This window comes from Anas platyrhynchos, chromosome 2, assembly GCF_047663525.1.
Source record: "Anas platyrhynchos isolate ZD024472 breed Pekin duck chromosome 2, IASCAAS_PekinDuck_T2T, whole genome shotgun sequence".
NCBI classification, from domain to species: Eukaryota; Metazoa; Chordata; class Aves; order Anseriformes; family Anatidae; genus Anas; species Anas platyrhynchos.
The window spans coordinates 159,647,259-159,673,055 of record NC_092588.1 but is presented as its reverse complement, the minus strand read 5'-3'; the positions used below and the strand labels follow the sequence as shown (position 1 = coordinate 159,673,055).

Below are 25,797 nucleotides of genomic sequence, written 5' to 3'. Positions count from 1 at the left end.
ACACAGGTTTAGTATGAATCCTTCCTGAAGGGATCTACCCAATGAGCTACGACTTCAGTGCTTGCAGCAATAACGCTATCACAAGGATGTCCAGTCTTGGAAGAAAACTGAATTCAAGAAAGAAGAATATGAAGATAGCACAGGCTGGGGTTCTACAGACACTGTACAGATCATAATGTTTCCTACGTTGAAGACGCACCCAGAATCATTGCGCTCAAATTCACTTCTTGACAGTACTCTGAGGTTCCACAATAATGTCAAGTGCAAATCCAGAAGGCTCTGAGAATGATATATTCTTCTATCTCCAGCTAAGCAACTCCATCTCATCCAGGCAAGAAATGATCCTATGTCAGTTAGGTACAATTGGTTATTTTGCAGTTCAAATACAGCACTGCAATATTCTTGGACGAGAAGCTGCTTTCCTTCCTACAGAAGGAAATTCTGCAGAAATTCCAAGCAATGCATATTCTACCAAAGACCTAAAATCAATCCTTCCCTCTGTATGGAGGCTTCTCAGAGAATAGAAAAACAAAAAACAAACTGTGGCCTTGTTTTTTACACATAGGACTCTCAGTACTTTGTAACAAAAACTAGAGGGAAAAGATACTGCTCTAGAGCAAGAAGAAGGCATCACATTTCATCTCTTCAAACACACTGAAGTTTTACCATCCACAAAGACAAAGCTAAATGAGAGGGGAACTTCATGTAGACTTGATTGATGTTATGAATCAAATCTTGACCAAAAATCAATAAATGCTTAATCTGCTTATTAAGATACACATCTTTTAACATGCTTTTTTGACTTGTATTCAGCAAAAGGACTTTAAATTGCAATCATATTAAAAAGAAAAAACAACTCCCCAAAGCCCTGTATTTTATTTACAATTTCTCCTTGTGAAAGAGAAAAGGAAAAAAGAGCCACCAGTGACAGAAGACTGGTCAGCCACGAACTGCTGCAAAAGTCTCACCTGTGACAGCAGCACAAACGGCAGGAGAGCTCATGTGGAATTAAACAGATCAAAACAAGAGGCTGACAGAAATGCTGGAGCAGGACTACAGCTTCTTCTCTGTCTTACCACAGTCATAAGCTGGCTATCTATTGACTGAATAAAAGAAATCTGGCTGCCAAACCCCTGGGTAGTATTGTCTTGAGCTCTATGCACATCTTAAGGTTGAATTTCCATGTACCTCAACACAGCATAAAAAAATCTGTATTTCTTTCTTTGCATATTGACTGGTGGTCTCACAAACTTTTTAGGAAGCAAAAAAACAAACAAACAAACAAACAAAAACAGTGGAAGATAAAGTAGCATGGAGAGTTGAAGTCAGATGAGACAAAAAGAACAATGGCCACTAGTTACAAGTGTTCTTCAACAACAAAAACTCCAAAAGGGTAAAAAAATATTATTGAGGAATAAAATGGAGAATATTATGACCAGTAACCTGCAAAAGCAATTATAGCATCTTATTTTGCAGTTTTCTACTGTACTCGCTGAGGAAGAGATGTACAATGTGTATCCTGGCAGGTGATAAGAATGACCAGGTGTACAGAAAAACTCCTTCTGTACAGTGATTGGGAACACTTAATTTTTTCACCTAAAAAAAGAATATTGAAGAACCTGAAAGATATATTCAAAATACAGGCTGATCTGAAGAAGAAGATTAGATGTTTGCATTTTCCTTATGCCACAACACAAAACAGCAGAACACAAATTATGCCAAAAGACAGTAAATTCAAATCTGGCCAATGGAGGAATGTTTCATGATAGCTATACAAAGCCTAATGAACTGTAATTAAACTGTAGAACTGTTACATGAACATAGATTTAAAACTTGCAGATTTTTAAGCCAGAAGACTTCGTCTAGTTCAATTTCTTGTGCAACAGACTCTCAACATCCATCGAACAGGACAGCTCTCTTTAAAGGACATCCAGCGTTGACTTAAAGACTTGACACAATGAAAAATCTATTATGTCTCTTATATCTTGCTCTAATGGTCAGACATATACTCACTTATCAGTCTCAACTGGTCCATTTTTGAACTAATGCATGTTGGACTGAAGACAAAGCTTTTTGGAAAAAGAAAAGGAAAAAAAAAAGAGAAGAAGGGGAAAAAGAGAAAAAAAGGAAAAGAAAAAGAGAAAAGAGGAAAAAAAGAGAAAATGAGAATGCGAGAGAGAGAGAAGGTGCTGGAGTGGCTATGTATGGACAGATCCCAGGAATATCCAGTCATACCAATATATACCAAAAATTTTAAAAGAGACATCTAACCTTTTTTTGTCTTAATATAAACTGATCTCTGATTAATGGAACTTAGGTGGAGCTGCTACCTACAGTTGCAGGGTTTCTGGCACCTTCCTTTGAAGTATTTACCACTGGCACAGGTTGGCCAGAGTGGCTGCGGAGCCTCCTTCTTGGAGATACTCAAAAGCCGTTTGGACATGGTTCTGGGCAACCTGCTCTAGGTTGTCCCATTTGAGCAGGGGAGGGAGCTGGACAAGATGACCTCCAGAAGGCCCTTCCAACCTCAACCACTCTGTGATTATGTGATTCTGTAACTGGTCACTACTAGTAAGGAGCTTGGATCCACACCAGCCTTGTAATTCCTGTTGTCACTGTAGCCGAGAGAAGAGGGGTGAGTAAGAAAGATTTAAGCATGTTCTCATCAAATACTTAAGTTAGCGTGTGATGGATTTAGAATGCACGCACACTTTGCCTTTTTTTGAGAATGATAAGCTTTTTACCCTAGTGGCTTGATTCAGTCCTAATGATTTGAAAGCAGTATAGTATGGTAAGGCTGTGGGCACAGTTTCTGACAGCGTGTAACTACCCGTCCAATAATTCAATCAGTAATTCAGTAACACATATTGGTGTGGTACCATTGGCAACACAGTCCTCTCAGTAACAACATGTAAGAATCACCAGATAGGACTAGGGAAGACAACTGTGAACTCTTAGGGCCGAATTTAGGAGTACCCAAAAGGAGGTGGATTCACCCAAAACCCTCTGACTCCAAGGTGACCCTCAAAGATTGGGAGATCGAAGACCAATAGACAAGTTAAGGCTAGGAATGGGAAGACAACCACAAGCCATAAGCCAACTCTTCCAATGTTTGACCACCTACTAATCAAGAGGATAATCAAGAGGATCTGTTGCCAGACTTACCTTCTCACACTAGGGAAACTGTAAGCTCTTTGGCTTTTTTTTTAATTTGAAAATTTTATGGCTGATGAGTAAAGATGAAACTGCCATATATTCTGTTTCGCCTACAATGTATTTCTACTTTAAATGTCTTGTACAGATATTTCTCTTAAAGTGTTCTAACATACCTTATCAAAACCATTGTAGTACTTGATGGAGTACACCAACAGCCCTAGGGTCACTGAGCTGAGGGCAACAGTGAAGTGCAGGTGATGTGTCATAATCATGCAATGCCTTTCAGAAAATCATGAAGATACAATTTAAAAAACAAGGTCTTTGTTACTCCTCCCTGACTTAGAGGAATTTTGCTCCTCTGAAAAGTAAAGCTCTTTCTAAGTTCAAGCCTAACATTTATTCACAGTCACCTTTTCCCCATTTGTTCTTGTGTCAGCATTGTCCTTTAGCCTAAATGGCAATACTTTTCTCCCCCTCTACCAGAATCTTTCCCAGTCATTCCCCGTCCCTCACAACCTTCTTTGTGACACCCACGTGACATTCAGGAAGTGTCTTCCTTTCCCTAAGTGATCCAGAAGCCTTCCTCCTCCCCCACCCCCCAGTCACTCCAGTGTGAACTGTTCTTTTTGAACGTTGATGTAATTTTGAACATTGATGATGATGTATTCCAGCTTCAACAATCAGGTGGGATGTCATTAGGGTCTTCTGCAGTGACATCAGAACTCTTCTGTTGATACTGGAAATTCTAACTAGTAACTTAAGATTTTTTTTTCCCAGTTACTCACATCATATTATGTACAAGACTTTTATAATCAAAATAGGATTGGAAGATCTACATTTAGAATGAAAGAGAAGGAAAACACGGGACTTTCTTAGAATGACTGAACTACAAAGCTCAGATATGAGATGCTGTGTCACAAAACAAACAAGCAAACAAACAAAAACTCTCCTGAGAGGACAGAGGGATGTGCAGAAACCTTACAATTTCAGAAAAAAATGCATGTTCCCTTCTACCAGCAATCCGACAGCAATTCCTTAGTCATCTTAAAATCTGAAAATGAGGAAAGAATTTCAATCTACAAAACCAGGGAGATGCATTTAGACACTGTCTATATTCAGACACTTCTTTTTAGGTTCTTTTTGAACCTGCGAATGAAGAATCTCGGAGCACATCACTTAGTTTGAGGTACTGCAACTGCACACAGGTATAGTAAACTCAAACTCCCCCATCAGTTCACCATGAAAGAGTGATAGTCTCTGGTTTGGGTCAGAAATCAAACTATTGTTTGTGGCCTGTTTTGGAGTGGAAGCCTTGCTTTTGCAACTGACTACTTATCCCAGGCTTAGACAATGGAGAGAAACAGGCACTTTTTAGGGCACAATTTTTCTATCTTATTTTAAATATCTACTTCAATATTTATAATTATATACTTCTATATCGATATATACTTCTATATGAGAGGAACTGTGCCTACACTGACTAAATCTGACTGTAAAGGAAGCCCGAAGTGACTAACTTGCATACAAATAAATGCAATGTAGATGGCTGTACTTGACCCAGTACATCCCACTCCTAATGTTCACCATGGCCCCAGCTGTCCATATTTTCACTAACTCATTCTTCTTTAATTATATCCACTCGTTTTGAGTTAAACAATATGGCTTCTGCTTCCTTCAGGCCATGGAGCTTGCTGTATCTGTACATCAATTCACACTGCAGTCCGTAACTCAAGAAGTCCCATCTGCCCAACTCCCTCCTCCAACATCCTTTCTGGAATTCTGAACACATTAACAGGTAGCTCTTTCATAATGTCAGTGCAGGGACTCTTGCCACAAGTGGCATGAAGCAAATGCTGCTTCGTGGATGCGGAATTGGGAGTTGGACTCGATGATCCTCGTGGGTCCCTTCCAACTTGGGGTATTCTGTGATTTAATGATTCTATTATTAGGAATTCTGAGACTCTTGTGATAGGTGTAGTCCAAGAACGTAATACAAACATAGGAAGAGTAGAGTACCTAAGAGGTAGAAAAAAGGTAAGACAGGAACTAGACTGGAAAATTTGGCAGCTAAGAGGGGCTGTTAGCAGTGGTAAAGTGAGCTAGCAGTGGCTTAAGGCCATCACCTCCCCTTAACCAACCTCAGAAAAAAAATAAGGTCTCCTCCTTACTTTGTGAGCAAACCCACAGCTGTCATCTATTTCAACAGTGCAGCTGTTCACACAAGATCAAAGAAAAACAGACAGGTACAGCATATTTTATGCACTGTCCTCAATCAAAAATGTTTGAATCATCTCCGCCCCAAATTTCTACAGAATAAGTAATCTACCAACATAGAGGGGAAAAAAACAAAACAAAACAAAACAAAAAAATCCAGAGCAACACAGGCCATCTTTGGTTTCCAAAGACCTCTCCTAGCTACAACCCGATCACTGCGACCAATATAATTATCGCACTTACAACTGGTAATTCTGAGCAGTCCTGCATATTTCCTATATATTACCACATATCTCAGACAAGTTTAAATTTTTTCCATGATTACAATCCCAGTTTGGGAACTTTTGTTCTAACAAAAATATTTCAAAATTGTGAGAGCTTTGATAAAGATGGAAGTGCAGATATAAGTTTTATTGCTGTTACCAATGTTTGAACCATAATAAAATGAAAACACTCAACTTCAGAACAACTCAAATTTATCTAGGCTTAGCTCTGTTTTGACAGATCTTGAATTTTTCAACTGCTACACTCAAAATTTAGACACAAATTTAAGAAACATCTGCTTGATTATTCTTTAGAAACAGATTCAGATGTAACCTAGATCAATAACTCATATTTAAAATGCATTTGCTGAGCTCTGGATAGAAACAGATTTTTTTGTATATGTTTTCTGTATTGTTGTGCCTCCTATACTCTTTCCCATTATAGGCCCTGAAAATCTCCACTGTCTAGCTTACAGCTGGAGCCACATGCACTGTTCAATTCCATGGGTAAAGAGTTTGCCACTGAGTAAATATCTTCCTGCAAGTCTAAATTTTCTATCCCTTTTAAACATGGTCAGGTTCCTTATTGTTTTAAAATAGTGGTGTTTTATGCACTTTAAGCTAACACAAGCTATTCCTGCTGAGAGTCCAATCTACTATATGGAACCATTTTGGACTACAAACTCGTGTTTTAAACCATCCAAACTTCAGTTTCCTCTTTGTAAAACATGCATGTTCACAAAACTTCATTTTTCTATATATATATTTTTTTTCTGATTCATAAATTTCAATTGGAAAAACATTAGATGTAAAAGCCTTCCACATCTTATAAGATAACTGTACATTGATGAACAGAATGGAATCTTAATTGGGCTAACAGCCACCACAGACAAGGATGACAGTTTTACTTCACAGGTATTCAACCATGAAATCCTTCATACTACAGGATTTACTATATGAATATGTGCATTCAACAGCAATAAGAACTTAATTAAAACATATGAAAAGAAATTCTTCACCATGAGAGTGGCCAAACATTCAGGTTGCCTGAAGCTGTTAGACCTATGTCCTTAGATATAATCAAAATGCTGAACCCTGTTTGAGCAGGAGCTTTGAGCAGGAGCTTGAACTAGATGACTAGAAGAAGGTAGGTTTAGATTAGATACAAGGAGAAAATTCTTCACTCAGAGGGTGGTGAGACATTGCAACAGGTTGCCCAGAGAAGCTGTGGATGCTACATCCCCAGAAGTGTTTAAGGCCAGGCTGGATGGGGCTTTGAGCAACAAGGTCTAGTGGGAGGTGTCCCTGCCTAGGGCAGGGGGGTTGGAACTAGATGATCTTTAAGGTCCCTTCCAACCCAAACCATTATATCATTATGTGATTTCCACAGTTCCTTCCTAACCTTTTTATTTTTTTTTATTTTTTTATTTTTTTAACAATTCAGTGAAACAGCATCAGAATGCTGAGGAAAATACCTTTTCAGTAGGATACATGAACAGGGAAGTTCTGGACTCGATCTAAAAGAAATTGCAGAAAATTTAACCCATCCTTTTCTTATATGAATCATCCTTTTTTTTTATATAGACTATGTAAATGTATACACTTTTGCAAGAACTTTAACAACTTTTCTGTAATTCTCCCCACTGTTTTGTTATTCCACAATTTTAGATTTTAACTGAATTCTAATAAGAAATTTAATATATCTCTTCAGCACACCCACACCCCTCTAAACCCTTATTTTCTCCTTTCTAATAATACAAACACAAAATTCCTCCAGCAGTATTTACTTATCTAGAAGCTATTATTCCATTTATTAAAGGCTTTGAGAAGCTATAGCTGGTAATATCCACAGAATTTTCTCCATCATTTTTCCATACACACTGCTCCCAGATGCTTATTCTTAGGAGCTTTGTGTGATCCATTTAAAAATGTCTCTGTTAACAGGACATTTACTGGAAAGATCATTCCACCATTTAAGACAAAGAGTAATTTTTTCCCCTAACTCAATCTAGAAATTGTTCATGACATACCTTCATCGGCCTCTTCAGCGCTTCCTGAATATCCACACGCTTCCGCATAATGGTCTGGTCTAGTTTGCGTTCAAAGGCCAACAGATCCATGTAGGCCTGGGACTCAGGAACCAGCTCCCGGATCTGAGAATGAAGCAAGGAATATCCAAGCACTGGAAGCAAGAATCTGCTACGTTCCTGAGCAGTAATACTGACACCTTCCCAGCTGTTAGACAGATGTGCTCAGAAGGCATTATCTCTAAGACGGTAGTACCCAACAGGTCTCAGTGGCATGGTAGAAGCATATGACTGAAAAGCTGGAGCATGGAATTAGAGCTAATGAACTTTGGAAGACCTCAAATGGATCCACAAGGCCTGAGCTACTGCTGATTTTTTTTCAAGTGAGGATTAGCTACAAAAAGCCTAGAAACCACAGCTGGAAATGTAAAGTACTTTAAATTTATCCTGTTTAAGCTAAAAAAGTGCTGTACCTCTCTAGATTAAAAATAAAGTTGTGGATTTTCATGTTCTTTGTGTTTCTTTAAACAAACAAAAACCCCACAAGTGTTACCCATCATAAGCCCAAACTGCAATTTAGAAAGGCAACCTTTGTTACTGCATCTTCTTGGCTGAGGTGAAATAGACCTTCAAATTTAATTTTCAACATGACTAGCTATGCATTAACTTACAATCTTGCTAACGTTTATTAGTATTTAATATATTGGCTAAACCACACTACCTCTATTGACAAAACCCCACTTTACATTCCTTATTCCAGAAAAGTTAGCAGAGGAGGTGATAGGAAGTAGGTTAGGAGGAAGAAAGAGTCAGAAGTTTCTACTCAGTACAAGACAGGCAGGGACGTACTGGAGAAAGCCCAGCAAAAAGTCACAAAGATGATGAAGGGACTGGAGTACCTCTCTTACAAGGAGAGGCTGAGAAAGCTGGGACCGTTCAGTCTGGAGAAGAGAAAATTATGGGAGATCACATCAGTGTCTGCAAATACCTGAAAAGAAGGTGCAAAGAGGACAGAACCATGCTTTTCTCAGTGGGGTGCCCATTGCCAGGACAAGAGGGAATGGGCACAAACTGGAATGCACAAAGTTCCCCCTGAACATCAGGAAGCACTTTTTTACAGTGAGATTGACCAAGCACTGGCCCAGGTTTCTCACAGAGGTTGTGGAGTCTTCCTCCTCAGCGATATTCAAAAGCTGTCTGGACATGGTCCTGGGGAACCTCCCCTAGGAGGCCTTGCTTGAGCCAGGGAGGGGGCTGGATCAGATGACCTCCAGTGGTCCCTTCCTACCACAACCATTCTGTGACTCTATGTAAATAGAAAGACCTAAAAAAGACCTGAGCTTAGAAATGGGCAAATATAACCGTACACGAAAAGGTTAGTTCTTAATTTGGAATAACTCAGGAAAGCAAACCACAAAAAGGGAACTCTATGTTAAGTATAAAAAACTCTACTTGACTGCCTTGTCTATTTTTATGATATTCCAGCTTTCATTTGTATAATTAAAATATTTAACTGTTGCAATGGTATAAGAACAACTGCACCAAGTCATTCCAAGAATTCATCTGCCCTAATGTTGATGTTTTGAAAAGTTGAAAGTTGATGTTCTTTAGCACCTACAGTAGCCTCAGGCAGTGTTCCAGAACCTCTACAGACAGTGCATGAAATACTCTTTTTGCTCATTTTGAACCTGCCATTTGTTTGCCATCTTCTTGTAGAGCCGGAGCAGCAGTGAGCAGGTACTCCCTGTGCACCTTCTCCATACTGCTCATACATTTTTCATGGGTTGACGGTTTCTGTCATCACTTCCTTTTCCAGGGTGAAGAGAAGCAATCACTGCCTAATATATTTAGACTGATAGAGACTACCAAATAAATGTCTCTTTCAACATTAATTATTTGTTTGTTTGATTTGAGATGCTAGAACACCTGTACTATTTGCAGCAAGACTGACACTCTGGAAAAACAGAAACTGTGAGCCAAACAAATGCTTTGTTTTTATTCCATGAAATTCCGTTCAGCTTTAGCTGAACCACTGTATTTTAACTGCTTGTATTCTTCCGCATACTCTTACTATCAACAGAATAATAAAAGAACACAAACATTTTTAGAAGAAAATCACAAAGAGCAAGCATTGCCATAGAAACATCAAGGAGTTGCCAGACAGCTTGCAGAATAGACAACTAGGAAATACTTCCTCTTCCTCCCCATAGTGAATACAAATCTCAGGATGCAAGAAAATACCCCCATGACTCTATCCCACAGAGAACAAAAGATTCCTCAGCTCCTTCAACACAGAGGAAATGAATCATGCTGTATGTACTGCTGTCACTTAAAAAGTCTGGACCCAGTTTTTGCCTTTTACTTCTGAGTCATGGCACAGTCAGTTCATGAACTCATATGCACACAATGAAGCAGGGAGCTGGCCCACACAGCCTTCAAGATCAAGCATATACTACAGCTGTGATACAACTTCTCCTATGATTCTTAAGGCACTGGACCCAGGACATGAAGAAATTCCTAGTAAGTTTGTAGAAACAGCAGTAATCATCAATAAATATTTCTATTCCACACTTTTACATCTCTTACCATGTGCAAGCAAAAGGGTATTTTTATACCCTTTAGAAATATATTCCTATTTCCTATTCTGTCTATAACCAAACTGGATGTTAAACATTATTTATGAAAGCATAAGCACTCTAAAATTAGCCAACATAGTTAATATTGCTTATAATTCCCTGAACTGCAAATGGCTGTAGGTTGGGAAAGTATTTGGGAGAAGAATTATACATACTTGCCCATGTTTGTGGCCTCTTGTAGGTATGCGTTACTGCCACAGTGAAGACAGGATACTGAACTGGAACAAAGTTCTAGTTCAGCTCAGTTTTGGCTGCTCTTACAGTCTTTTTGCTTTCTCAGCCTAGTACTCAAATAATTTTGGGGTAGCATGATAATGGTCCAATCCCATACTCTTTCCCAATTTCCCCTCAAGAATTAGATGACTATTAAAGGCAAACTCCAACAGTAACACATCATAAATAATATTTTCTTTGTTTCTCCTAGATACTAGCTCAAAAAATTGAAGATATTTTTGCACTCCATCCAGTAGTACGTAATTAATTTTTCTGTTTTCTTGATAGGATCTGCGCAGCCTACATAAGTTTCTTCTTGCATTGTTTCCCATAACTGAAAAGCTCATAGCTACATGCAAGTCTCCTCTCTTTTTTTTAAAAAAAAACCAAAAGTTATAAGTATAAATGTATAAAGAGTATTTCAAGAGCTGAATTCTCCATTCTGTCCTTCATCTATTTAAGAAGCAACAAAAATCACCTAGCAGCAGCATCTCATCATCTGAGGTCTTGAAGCATGTAAATTAAACCTTCTCTTAGAATTATATGGATAACTGAAGCAAATTCTTATTAACATTAGTAAGATAGGGTCTTTCTTGGGTTTGGAGTTCTTTTTTTCCTACTGTGAAAACTCAGTGTAAAATTTTAAATTAGAAATAAGATAATGCTATTAATTTCCACACATTTATCCTTTATTACCATGGATTATTATTATTTATTACTATTTTATTATTATTATTTTTTTACTGAAGGTGACAAAAGAACGCAAAAAGTGGAAGAATGAGGGCAGTGAGGTAGGGAGCAGTGAACATCATGATGGGGAAGGGCTCTCACACCTTCCTTGTAAAAGCAGCACAGTGTGGAGCTCCACCACGTTTACCTGCAAACAAAAGCACACTGCTTGTGAAACAAACAAACAGATGGAACTGGAAGTCAATAAACAACTGCAATGCTACAGTCTCTTGGATATGAGAAACATCATGGGATAGCTTTTACGACTGGCAGAGTATGACGTCTTGGAAGGTAAAGACAACAAACATGCTAAGAAAAGACTTTATCTGAATGCTAAGAGTTGCATTGGAACAGCTGATACTGTGGAATGCATCTCCTACAGACCACCTGATCAAGGAGGAGACAAAGCCTTTTAGACATCTGGAGGAAGTCGCATTGTTATAGGCCTTCATGCTCATGTGGGACGAACCACCTTGAGATCCAGTTAGTTATCACTGGGCATGAACACTATAGGAGATTCCTGAATTGGATTGATAACAATTTATTGACAGAGGTTATAAGCAAGCTGACTGCTGAACCTGTTACAAACAAGGAAGGAAGAACTGTTTGTGGATGTGAAGATTAAGGACAGCCCTGGCTTCAGTAAAAATGAGATAGTGGAGTTTGGGATCCTTTGAGAAGGAAGCAAGATTAAGACTTTAGGAGAGCAGGTTTTAACATGTTCACGTATCTGCCTGGAAAGGTTCCATAGCATGATGAGGATCCCTGAAGGACACAGGGACTTAGGGAAGTCAACTGAACTTCAGTGACAATATTTTCAAAGCAAAGGGGAATGATGCAGACCAATGCACAGAGAGTTGAGCAAGCCTGGCAGGAGGCCAGTAAAATTAAGCACTGGATTCCTGACGGGCCTCAAGTGCAAAAAATGACTGTATGGAGGTGGGAGTAGGGATGCCCTACCCAGCAGAAACAGAATGGTAGCACCCAAGCATAAAAGCAGGAAATTAGGAAAGCCAAAACTCAGCTGGAACTGAACCTAGCAAGGCATGTTTCAGGCAGCAAGAAAGCCGCCTGCAAGCGAGTCAGCAGGAGAAGGAAGACTAAGGAAGACCTGGGTCTGATGCTCAAGTCAAAAGCTATGGAAAAGGGCGAGTGCTGTTTTTGCCTCCATTTGTCCTGGCAGGTTGTGCCCTCAGGCCTCCCTGGCCCCTGAGCCTGGGACAGAGCTGGGAGAGCAGGGCTATTGGGAGAGACCTTGACAAGTTGCAGAAAGAGAATGGCACTTCAACATCACGAAGTCCAACACAGGCAAATACAAAGTTCTGCTCCTGGGCTAGAATAACCCCATGCACTGGTACAGGTGGGCGTCAATTGAGTAGAAAACAACTTTGCAGGAGAGGACCTGGGGGTCCTCACGGACGGTAAGCAGAGAATGAGTCTGAGGTAAGCCGGCTTTGATAAAGGCTGACCACAAAATGGGCAGTATTAGCCTGAGAGATGCCATCAAGCCAAGGAAAGAGGCTTTGCCAAACTTGGAAAACTGCATCTGGACTTCTGCACACAGGACCAGAAAGACTTGTGATGTACTGGCGTGAGCCCCACAGCAGGCCACGAGGATGACTGGGGGCTGGAGCACATGCCTGCCAAGAGAAGCTGCAAGAGTTGCATTTGTCCAGCCTTGAGAAAAGGCAGGGAAGAGGAAAGCCTATTGCTGAGTGCAGCTGCCCTATGGGAAGGTGCAGAGAAGACAGAGCAAGGCTCTTCTTGGAGGTGCACAGCAACAGGATGAAAGGCAACAGATACACCTTGCAACATGGGGAACTGACTCAATAGAAGGAACCATGATGATACTAAAACACTGGAACAGGTTGCCAAAAGATTCTGTGGCATGTTCAGCCTTGGAGGTGTTCGGAACTGACCAGACGTGTTCCTGAACAACGTCACTTGAACCTTTCATTTCTGAGAAACGGTTGCTCTGCATGACCTCCAGAAGTTCGGCTGTTCCAAATTATTTTGTGATTACTGAGGCTTAAACAATTATCAATCCAAATCATGTTTTTGCTTGATATTCAGTGAATCTTTTTTGTCTTTAAGGACTAGTCTGCATGACCTCCACTGGTCACTTCCAGCTTACAGTTTTCTGTATGTAACAGAGACTAAATCACAGTTAATTTTTACTTCATACTGCACAACTGTGAATGCATGTTTTATATAAAACATTTAATTTCAAGTAAAATGCACAGGTAATACGTGTAGCACATATGCAGACAAGGCTTACAGTTCCTCAGGAGAGTTCTGAAGGAATCACTAGAAAAAGATAAAACTACCATTAATGTATTTAAGGATATCACTGAATCAAAAAACATGGAGGACATCAACAATGACAGAAAGTAAATGAGAATAGAGGATCCATACAGCAATAGGGACTCTCAATAAAGTTTGTTTACTGAAGCAATTTATCTTTTTATACAGCTAGATGTAGCAGCTATGAATCTGTACAAGTCTGTACTGTCTGTATAAATCTGAAAATTTATGTGATCCAATCTGCTCATTTTTTCTTGTATCAAGAGATTTGTCAATAACCCCATGCTGGAATTCTGAGGAAGGTTTTGATCAGAAACATGATTTTCTTGAATAGCCCTCCAGCAGGTTCTTGCCCACAGTACCTTGAATTCATGTTTAAGATAGCGCCTTGCTGGTTATGACAACGTTTATAGAATTTGATTCATTGTAGGAGAAGTACTATGTTCATCACCAGGAGATCCTTCTAGTCCTATGTTTTATCTATGAGCAGATATATCAGAATCCTGATATAGACAAACAGCTCTTGAAAGTAAAAGTTCAGAAATAATTAAGAAGTCTTTGTGGGCAGGCAAAGCAAACACTTAAGTTCATGAGTGTACTGGAAAGGGCGGTTACACCTCTGGTTGAATAAAGTGGGACTTAATTAAAAACTATGTTTTGGTGGCCTTAAAATCTTTCAAAATCAAGATAGGAATAATATGGACTGGAGTGCCAATTTTAATAAAGCTTTAGAAAAACTGAGAATACAGTAACAAGCCAAGATAATTCATCATAGAGGGGTGAAAATGACTTTCAATAACTTTATAAGGAATTGAGTAAGGCACCTTATGAAGCACTGTGCATGGAACTGTGGATGAAGAGGATCGGGTGTTTAGTACAAGAGTTACACAGCACACAGCACCTAGCTAAAGAGGCCAGGATGAGGAACTGAGCTGAGAATTATCAGCCTACAGCTGTCACTGGAGTTCATTAAAGACTGATCACGGGGCCAACTGTATTAGTACCAACCTTGCAAAGAAAAAGACGAAAAATCCCCAAAAGTGAGCTAGTAGAATATGCTAATAACAGACTTTGGATGTGCTGCCAGTTTAGGTAACTAATTGTAATGTAACATACATGAGGAATGTAATAGAAAGAATTGAGTAGTGTGAACTGTGAGAGCATGTTCTTCAAAACCAAACCAGAACCACTGTGACAAACTGAGGAATGAAATCTAAAAAGTCAGAGCTTCAAGCACTTCTTTTAGGGTACACATACACTTCCTCCCGCCAGTGCTATGGCAGACTTCCCCTCTTCCATCCCTATGGATAGATGGACACGAACACTGACACAGACACAAAATTTTCTGTTGATCCATCCCCACCCCTTCCCAAGAACCATATTCCCTTCTGACTAGGATGCAGATCACCAGAGTGAAATCTCACCACTGATCCTCGGCACAAAGTCCCCATTGCACTGTAAAACACATTAGTGTCATTAAAACTTCCCCAGAAAGCTATGACTTTCATTGGCTGCCTTTCCTACTAAATAAATAATGTCAAAAATTATTTTCTCAGGGCTTCCAAGGCTTGGAGAAGAAGTGTTGAGTTGCATGCTCATGTGTTTTATACTGCAGATGCAAGCTGTATATATATACTTTCTAGCCATGCTCTAAGATATTATTTGGTAAGCCAGGAGAATGCGAGTCATATGACAATTCTGATTTTCAAGCTTTGAAAGAATTGAAAGTTTTCTTTCATCTCAGAAACAAAAATGATTTTAAGCTAAAGATGTGCTATTCCAAAAAATGAATTTAAGCTGAACATTGATCAATTAAGATTTTAAATCTGAAAAGTTTCTAAGCATCAAAGTGTTGAGATTCTGGATTAGACTACTGGGAAGCAGGGATAACACATAGTATCATTTTTCAAGACAGTGTAGTCAGACAAAGCAGAGGTGAAGCTGCCCAGTAATGAAAGTGCAGCAGAGTGTAATCTAATCCAGCATTCCTTAGCACAGAGGTGGAATCCCCAGTCTACACTTCCCAACTCTCAAAAAATAGTGTTCTAATTCAAAAAACTTTTTTCCCTCTGCTTTTGCTTTGCCATTTCCTTAACTCTTATTTCTTTTCCTTACTTACCCCCCAACTCCATCATAATCATTATCATCCTAATATGCAATCATGTTGGGGCACGATGCATTTGTAAATTCATTTAGAATATTACCTTTAGTCTGGCTATCTCATTATCAAAAATACAAAACAAAACATTAGCTAAAGAAAAAGAATTTGACAAGATAAAATATTTAGTTGTTTATAATCACAGAATTACAGGAATAAAACCAAAAAGATGAATAGTATTTTGATTTAAAGTAAAGAAGAACCATGGAATCAGGACAGATATGCCTGATATGCACAGCTAAAACATACATGTAAGGTTTAAAGAGATTTACTCCAATTCCCCTACAACATTTTGAGCAGAACACCATGAACATTTCCCAGTTATGAAATAAAGAGTCATAGGCATCTAAATCTAGGCTAAACTTTCTCAAGCACACCAAAGAAACAACTCTGCTCTAGTCTGCCAGGCTAAAGAGAAAGATACACATTATGTCAAGACTGATCTACTGTGTCCATTCCAAGCTCATTACTGCTGTGGCTGGAGGAGTACTTGAAAGCACCATATGAATTTCTAATTTAGCCTTCTAAGTATCAACAGATTGAGCTGTGTCACTTTGCAAGAAAATTTTGTCCCACCCATTCCTTGAAGATGTCAAAATGGATAAAGGAAAAAAAAAAGATATTTTAGGCTTAAAAGTGTTGCTTAGAGGGACCTTCACAACAACATTTTAAGGAATTCAGTGAGACTAAGATAAAAAACAATTAATGGCCATGGGTACCCTGAAGAAATAGGAAGGAAAAAAAAAAAAGGCAGTAAGACAGTGATTCAGTTTTCATCGTGGCCAAATGATGTATGAAACCTTACATCTTTCAACATCTTTGAGTTGGTATTTTTCTTTAAATGATTCAGGAAAGCATAAAAGAGAGATGTAAATGCACTAACATCTTACGTTAATAATGACCTGAAAAGACTGCAACACACTTGCAGAAAAAGCTGTTTCTGAGTTTGCTGACTGGGCTGCAGAAATGTTACAGTACTGAACAAATACAATGAAGTGCACAATAAAGCAAGCAGTTATTTATCTATACTGGGGGATGCTAATGAGACCACAGCTTCTGATGGAAGTGACCAAAACTCGCTGTGGGTAAATTAATCAAGTCATGATCAAGGCATGATGAGCAGCAATAAGCAGACAAATAAAATGACAGATATAAAGAAGAGGAATGGTTCTGGAGCTTTTATAACTTAATGTAATGAACAGAATCTACAAGTGAAATTCAACAGCAACACTGGGAATAGAGAACAGAGCACTATGGATCTATACCATGGTGATCTGGGAGAAGACAACACAAATTATTAAATGTATTTAAACAGTCAAAATATTAGAAGCAAAATAAGTCAAAATATTAGAAACAAAGAATGTAAGACATGGGGACACAACAGCCCAGATCACCATTGTAGCCACCATTCACGATGTTCCTGTCAGCCCATTTCTCCAGCCTGTCCAGCTTCCTCTGCATGGCAGCCTGCCTTCAAGCGTACCAACTCCTGCCCCCACCCCATCATCTGCAAATACTGTGAGCAAGCATATCAACTGCCTCCTCCAGGTCACTGATAAAGATGCTAAACAGAACAGCTGCCAGGATATATCACTGCAGTACTCAGCTTGTCACTGCCTTCCTTGTAGTGCGACCCATTAGCCACTACCCTCTAAGTCCAATCATCCAACCATATTTTTACCTGTCTGGTTGTCCACCCATCTAGATCAAAATGTAACAGCTTGGATATATGAATATTGTGGCAGACAATGTTGAAAACTTTTCAAAAGCCAAGGTAAATGATATGCATTACTATCTCTTGCTCACAGATTCAGTCATTTTAATAGAAGATGCAATCAGGTTAGTCAAGCATGATTTACCCTTGGTAAATTGATGTTCACTGCTCCCAGTTAGCACCTTCTCCTTCACATGCCCCAAAATGTGTTTCAAATAGGACTTGCTCAACAGTTTTTTCAGGGACCAAGGTGAGACTGATCAGCCAGCAGTTCCCTGGGTTGTTCTTTCAGTCTTCTATGAAGATGGGTGCAAAAACTGCCCTCCTCTAGTCATCAAGGACCTATCCTGATTTCCACACTTCAAAGGTGATAGAGAATAACCTTGCAAGGACATTGGACAGTTCCTTTAGCACTGTGGATGCAGCCGGTTGATGGGCTTGTACAGGTTGAGTTATCTCATATAATCCCTGGCTCAATCCCTGTCTATTACTGGTCATTACTTTTGAACATGTTAACTGATCACAGAGGTATGGGAGACATTTTAAGTGCGGGCTGAGACAAAGAAGGATCTGAGTAACTCAGCCTTATCTGTGTCTGTCATCTCTATATCACCTACCCCACACAGCACCAGGCCCACACTTTCCTTGGTCAGCTTTTTATTACTAATGTGCCAGTGAAAGCTCTTGTTGTCCTTGATGTTGCCCGCAAGTCTCAACCACAGCTGAGCTTTGACTTTTCTGATACCAATCCCTACTCGCCCAGGTAATGTTTCCAAATTCCTCCTTTAGCCTGTCCCTGCTTCCACCTCCTGTATACTGCCTTTTGATACTGGGTGCTGCACTCCAAGTTCCCTGCTTATCAATCTGGGCTCCTCATAAATCCACACATTTTCTTGCATATCTGGATGCTCTTGGGCATGAAGGAGGCTGCCCTTAAAGACCTTCCAGATTCCCTGAGCTACTTTGCTCTTCAGAGTTGCCTCCCACGGGATCACACCTACCGGTTCCCTGAATAACGCAAGCTCTGCTTGTCTGAAATACAGGGTCTACACTTTACTTGTTCTCTTTCTCATTCCCTTCAGGATTTTGAACTTCACTATTTCGCAGTTGCTAAAGCTAAGGTTGCCACTGATGATCACATTCCTCACCATCTTTTCCTTATGAATGAATAGCAGCAGATTCACAGTAACACTTCTGGTTGACACAGATAGAGAAAAAGGTGGACAACAGACATACAGTGAATAAACAACAACAGGACAGCTATTATGGTATGAGAGTTCAGCAGAGGACTCCTATATGGTGGTCAGTGAACAGCAGCAGGAGTTGACTGATTATCTTTATAAAGGTGAAGAAGAGAGGATGAAAATTGAAGGATGAGTGTATGAAAACCCATCAACACAAACAGACAAGAAGTCCTCAGAGGGAAGCACTGAGAAAGTGTAGCCAATAGTACGATGCAAGCATCCCACCAAAGGAGACACAGCTTGCTGTCTGAAAGTTGTGCTCCACTCAGCAAGCTTAATGGGTGAAAGCAAAGACATGAATAGCTGTGGAGTCAGAAGAATTTTTAGTAGAGCTTCGTGCATTATAAAGCAGGCATGGAAGCTGAAGAAACAGAACAGTCAATCACAGTCACAGAGCCTGGAAAACAAGCAATGACTCAGAACTAAGAGAAAGACATACATTGACCAGCAGTAATGAGGAAGAATGCCCTGGAAAAAGAAAAGGGGCAATCTGGCGTGCGGTCATGTTTCTCTAAAGGCAGATGTGGCTTGAGGTAGAAACCGAGACACAAGATTAGACGTATGTTAACAAAACTTAATAATGACAAATTTGGTGGTATTGTCAATACAAGGCAGAGGATAGTACAAAAAGTATAAGGAAGCTGAGAACTGTATAATAGAAATGGGATGAACAATAACATTACAAAGCACAAGACCATGTTCCTTAGAGTCTATACCAACAATTCCTACTCTAATATGGGAAATTGCCAGTTACAAAGAAAAGAAGTAGAAATATTCATGAGTACTAGTCAGTCATAGAATGAGTGCATGCTATATCAATGCAGGAAGGCTGTAATAAAGAAAATCTGATCGTAATGGGGTATCACTACCTCTTTCCAGTAGACACAAAAATGCATTAATTTTATGCAAGTATCGGTGATGCTGGTAATCTAGAATACTATGTATAGTTGTGGTCTCCTGAGAGGTAAAATTAAAGAAGTTCAAAAGGTGTGAAATTAGCGTGGAACAGATACAACGAAGGACTGTGATGATTAGAATCATAGGGAGGCACTCTTACTTGGAAAACTGAAACCACTTGCTTTGCTGAGCCTAACCAAAAAAAAGTGTGGGAGCTGCCAAATCTAAAATATTTCAGAGGTAAGGAAGCTAACTAGTCTTGAGACAGCAACTGTGTGACATGGCTTCTATGGCAGGTGAATCAAACTGGATGTGCCAGGAGGTCCCCTGGGGTTCGATAATCCTATCTTCCTACACACAATAGTTTGCTAGACTGAACTGTTCTTGTACAATTATATCTATGCAAAACAAAGTCCTTGTCAAATAGCTAAACCGCAGAATATGTGCAACCCTTCCCAGCTAGAAACATGCTGCAATATGAAGCACAAGCTTGATCAGATTCTGGAAGTCCAGTAGCAGGGCATCCGTGCAATTTCCTGACTAGCATAGTAACCAACACTGAGAACTCACCTCATTTTCCATCTTCTATTACGTAAGCTGGTTCTCAAGAGTAAAATGTGTTTAATATCAACACCTCTTGCCATCACAGTTACCAGAAAGCAAGAGACTACAAAAAGCTTGTGGAAACAGATGCCCATTGGCTGGAAAATACTCTAGAACTAGCTTTGGAAAGCTAGAAGTTTTACCCTGTGTTTTGCTTGCTTTCAATACCCACCAGTGCAAATCTTCCACTTGACAGGACACTAATCTACACAGCATCTTCCCATCTCATGACTGGTGGGAGTTAGGAGGTTCTGATACACAGACAGCAGCCTAATGGAGTACCTTAATTCAGACACAAAATCGTATCATTGATACCACCACTTCAACTGCACTCATAAAACTCTATTGCAGACAGGACTCTAGCAATTTGTGTTGTCTAATCATTGCATCAGTTAAAATTATTGGCTGACAGCAAAAAAGATACTGAAAGGCAGGAAGACTTGGTAACAGCATGGTTCTGAAAGGTGCTAGTATCTGTGTATAGCTTTTTGACATATCAGAAGGTATGCTCCACCTATTAAAAATTACCATGGATTTGCTAAAGAGGCGTAAGTCTTCTGTTGCCAAAGAATTTTGGTTACCTCTGTTCTATCTGAGACCTTTTCATCTTATAAAGGCACCAGGACAGGAAAAAAAAAAAAAAAAAAAAAAAAAAAAGCCTTCAAATGGACACACGTTTAAAATGATAGTCTCACCATACAGGATATATAATTGTCTCTGAAAACAATTTGTGAGACAGAATGGCAGCTACCTGTCTTGTTTAAGAAAGTACAGACTACAAGCAAAGCAGGAATGAAACTTTCAACACAAACAGCATGGAGACTGCAAGTAGTTCATAGGTCTGAATTTCATGGTAGCTTAGTTCTTTCAAGACAGCAGCATGAAAAAACGAATGGGTAACCTACTAAAGACTGTGCTTTCAGGGGGTGGCAGGAGTTACAACACGAGAAGTGATAATTTGGTATCAGGAGTATCAAAGTGGGTTCACCTTCAGTTGGTTGTAACTAGGTACCTTTGGAATGTCACAGAAGAGAATCTGAAGGTTGTCATCAAGTTTGGGTTTACACTAGTAGCTGAAAGGTAGATTTGAAGAGGAAGTGGAGATCCACATACCTATGAAAGGAATTCTGAGCCCAGAAAGAGCACCAGAAGCCAAAGAAACTGGGACTACAGTGTGATGAGTGTGTGTGTTTAGAAGACTAAAGAACCTTGCTTTTTGGGAGCGTGTATGTTTTAGGGGAACTGTACTACAGAGAGTACAGGAACAGAAAAGTCTGGGAATAATGAAAGAGAAGGAGAGTAGAGAGAAATGCTGATGTTTGAGAAGGAAGTAGAACATTTAAACATCGAGGATCAAGCATAGACACCCACTAAAACCTAGACATACCTGCAAGGATAAGAGTTATTATCTGTCTGAACAGTACAGGCCCCTTGAACTCTGTTGTTTATGTGGATTCACTCGTACTAAGACACAACTGCAAAAATTAGAACCTGGCAGGTCTACTGGGCCAGAGAGACCCAAGAACAAGCTCGTCTCCTGCAGGAACATCTGCACTCCGAACCAATTTTTGGCCAGCCTCAAAAATTGATCAAAAACATCTTTAAGATCCAGAGGGCCCCAGCATCATCAAGTCATGTACCTCACAGACCAGCACCACTGTCCATCCAGCAAGTGGCAGTGCTGGCACAGCTAACCCAATGCAAGAGGATGACAGGCCGGGTTGTACTCCACACTCCCAGCCCCCAGCCCTAGCCCCAGCCTTGCTCTCTAGACTTTCACCCACTGCCTACTTACTTTTTAATTAGATTTTTAAACAAAAAGTGAAAGTATTTTCTAAAATCCCTCTAATTACTCTAAGATGCTGAACTGATTGTGAAGGGAATAGGAAATGAAAGCGACTCACCCTCTGAGGGAGAATTTTGTCAGCCATCTTCCTCCTCTTGGCACTGTACATTTTTTAAAGAAAAAAACACGTTACCATGGTGACAGATCTAGGAGTAACGAGGCCACCTGCTAAATTATCCTGACATCTCCACATGCTGGTGCACAGCTGTGCATGCATCAGCAAAAGGGTCTCACCCATGCCCAGGACCTAGGACCCCTTCTCTCAGCAGCCTGGGGAGGTAGTTAGCTAAGAACAAATCAGAGCTGTCTGTTATGCATCTTGGAAAGAAGTGCACAAGTTCTTTGATCACAGCATCTTCTATGGTGCAGGGCGGCAATGTATGCAAGTGCATGTGCATGTCGTCTATAGATACAGAAAGAGCATGGAGACAGACACTGCACATGTGTGGAAGTGTGCACAGACATACCTATGCACACACACAAGTACGAGGTGAGTGCCTGTAAACTGAAAACATGAACTTGTTCAAACTGATCTGAGTATGTATTCATTCATGCCCAAAATTGAGTGCTGATGTTCATTTGCATATGAAAACACAAATATATGCACCCTTCCCTACGTATACACAATTGTTTTATTGAAGTGAGTGATCTACAAAGGTGAGTTTATGTCTCCATGCTTGTTCATCTTTATGGACATGTATGTGGGAAGATATCTGCGTTCCTCTAGGGCATATGCATAATGTGTCCATACCCAGACACAAGCACATTTACATATGTATGCTTTTAAAAACACTCCTTTTGTTCATATGCATACAGCCAAATTTATATAAGCCTAAGAAATGGTACTGTTAGGAAGACTGCCAAATATATCATCTTTTGAATTCCTCAGATTCTAAAAAGCATTTGTTCCCATCAAACTGTCACCTAGCTTTCTCTAGCAAGGCCAAGAGAGAATTCAGGCCTTACTCTTCACCTCTGTAATTTGCAAGGCCTTTATCTTAAAGAGGAGATGAATCACTCCATCTGTGACAGAAAAATGGGAGAAAGACAACCGCCTGCTGCCGGTCTGCCATGTCACAAGGATGCCCTTCCTTACTGTTTCCATCCTGAAAGTCTGTCATCAGCCATGTCCACATAAAGGCTGTTTCCACACACATCAGTGCAGCATACTCCCTTCCTGCATTTGCTAATAGTAAGCCTGGCCTGAAATAACAGATTCTTAATCTCCACATAAGCCAACCCTGAGAAACTCTGCTTGGAGGTGCAAACTACATCCTCTCTTGGGGTAGAAAATTCATTTACACAGTTGTATCCACTTTCACAGGTGAACTATGTCTCTTTTTAAAGCACAGAAATAATGGGACTAGAATGTTACATGGTTTAAATCTCCAAGACCTTCCACAACTGACAAAAATCAAATCTGCACTGAACTCTTCAGATTCTGGAAGCAATGCCTGAGCAAACCGCATCCTCCCAAAGGAAGTGGAATATGCACCCACAGCAACCCCTATGCTTTCAGTTATAAAGAAAATAACAAACAAGGCAACCCCACAAAAAACATGGTTCTCAAAAGTTCTTCAGGAGTCTGTTACAGAAAGATTTACCTGCTTTTAGTCTTCTAAACCTGCCAAGAAAGGAAGATTACACCATCTTGGCCCTTTTGTGCCATACAACATTGGGCTCAATTAATCCAAGAATTGGGACCCAAGGTGCCAGAAAAGTTTGCCTGAAAAACTAGGAAAGTTTCAATGGGAAATGACAGGGAGGTAGAAATGAACAAGGGGAAAACACTGAAAACATTATCTGGAGGAAAGGCATGGCAGAAGAAACAGAGAAACTTTTCAGAGTACCTAACAAGCACTGGTGTAAGCTGGCCTCACCACAGTTGTGATTACTGCTGTAAACGTTAAAATTAAGAACTGGGAGGGGGAACTGCTTTCTTCTGTGGCTTTTGACATCAACTTTTAGGTAACAAACTGTTCTTCTTTAATGATCCCTGGAAACTGGTGAGTGAAGTTTAATTCAATTATCCAGTTGTGGCAATTTTTCAGGTTGTATATTTAAAGGCTAGGCATTATTTTCTGCAGTTTCCTGAAGAATCTCCTGGGAAGTGCTGTGGAATGTGCATTTTGGCTAGTGCTGGGCAAGGCCTCCATGACGCACATGTATCTCTTGTGCTCACATGCTGCACCCACACACATTCCTTCTGTATTTAAACTTATTCAATCTTAATATATTAATACTCTCGGTATTGGAGTCCTTTCCAGATGCATCCCAGATACAAACATTCCCAAGTCTGGCTTGCTGACCCAAGGCATACACCCTGGACAGAGCAGGGCTCCTGAAGCACTGAGCATAGGAAGTCACATTTACCTACAAGTAGATATGATGACACCACCAGAACAATGTCTGAATCTATACATACCTATAATGACTTTGCAAAAGGCAGACAGCCCCCTATCTGCAGACTGCAAAGGCAGACTGCACCCTATCTGTTTATTGGGAACTGGCTCACACTTGGTAAGTCCTGTCTGATAAGGTCTAATAAGTTGCAAAAAGAAATTGGAGAACTGTTATTTAAGAGAGAGTGCACTCAGCACTGCACGAAGTGGACACAAATTAAAAATAAAGCTCATTTTAGAAGTCCCTCTAATTCTGGGAAATTGTTTCCCATGATTATCTCTCTACTTTATATGTAGCAATGCCTAGGAAAACTGCAAGTGTTAGGAACAGTCTGCTTAGTGACCATAGTACAAGAGTTCATATTACCAACCAACAATCTTTTCCACTTGTCCCTTGCTTATAAACCATTTTCTTAGCCAGTCAGAAATCAGAGAAACTATACAAAGCAGACAACAAATTATAAAATCGTTGTAGTATATTAGAAAAGAATTGTTCATTAACTTTACAAGCTAAATGTAATGGCCAGATTTATAGCCCAATACACTTGCAAGGTAAAAAAAGCATTTTAACTGCAAAACAAGAAATTAGTAATGGTCAACTTGTTCAGAGACCATTCACAAAATACAGAGTAAAATTTACCTTTTTTTTTTTTTTTTTTTTTTGCCAGTTTTAAGAAACTGACATTATATAAATCTTCTGGTCTGTCTCATTCAATCTTAATGGTCTTACCTATTGCTAAAAAGAGATCAATTTTTCTTCCTCAAATTGTTTTCCATTGCTTCCTTCCTGGAATACTCACCTCCTAGTTCGATTCTGGGTAGCTTGCTGCTGCTGTTGCACTTGCTGCTGCACCTGTTGTTGCTGGACCTGCTGTGGCGCAGTGCGTTTTCTTGTTGTTTCCATCACAGTCTGGGGCATCCCAGGTCTCACTGAGGGGCTTCCAACATATGGGGGACCTGGGGGACCCATGGGAGCCCCCTGATGGGGCATTCGAGCTCCTGATGGCATCCCAGGTCGCTAGGGAAGAAGCAAAACAGAAAAAGAGCCAGTTTGGTCCCTGCTTCCTCAGCTGCAACATTTGTACATAACCAGACACTAGCTCCAGCAAGTTCCCAATTTTTACCATCCTTCTAAACACTATGCAGCAACGCAAAGTGCAAGAGAGCTGAATAGGAATTTCATGGACACTGTAAAGAGGAACTCTGTGATAAAGTAGACAGGAAACAGAGATGAGAAATTCTAGGCTAGGGAAAACACTCAGTGGTCAGTAGCACCCAGGCCAGATTACAGTAGATAGCTCTACCTTCAGACTAAAGCTGACACGGCATGCTATACACAGTTCAAATTGGAGCAGTCCACACACTAAACAAAGCCACAAGCAAGCTCACAT

At 40.0% G+C, this 25,797-nt stretch overlaps 1 protein-coding gene across 18 annotated transcripts in view; it reads right to left on the bottom strand.

Moving 5' to 3' along the window:
* Window positions 1-25,797, bottom strand: part of SMARCD3 (SWI/SNF related BAF chromatin remodeling complex subunit D3) — a 93,846-nt gene that overhangs the window by 24,681 nt on the left and 43,368 nt on the right. For 11 of the 18 annotated variants that reach the window (XM_013108490.5, XM_013108489.5, XM_072033957.1 and 8 more), the window contains 4 exons: window positions 25,207-25,424; window positions 22,063-22,105; window positions 7,664-7,786; window positions 7,109-7,150 (listed from right to left, as the gene is read on the bottom strand). In XM_013108490.5, coding sequence (XP_012963944.3) covers window positions 7,109-7,150; window positions 7,664-7,786; window positions 22,063-22,105; window positions 25,207-25,415 — 417 coding nt within the window. In that variant the 5' untranslated portion in view covers window positions 25,416-25,424. The remainder of the gene's footprint in view (window positions 1-7,108; window positions 7,151-7,663; window positions 7,787-22,062; window positions 22,106-25,206; window positions 25,425-25,797) is intronic. The other 7 variants (XM_072033952.1, XM_072033954.1, XM_072033961.1 and 4 more) reach the window with 4 other exon arrangements.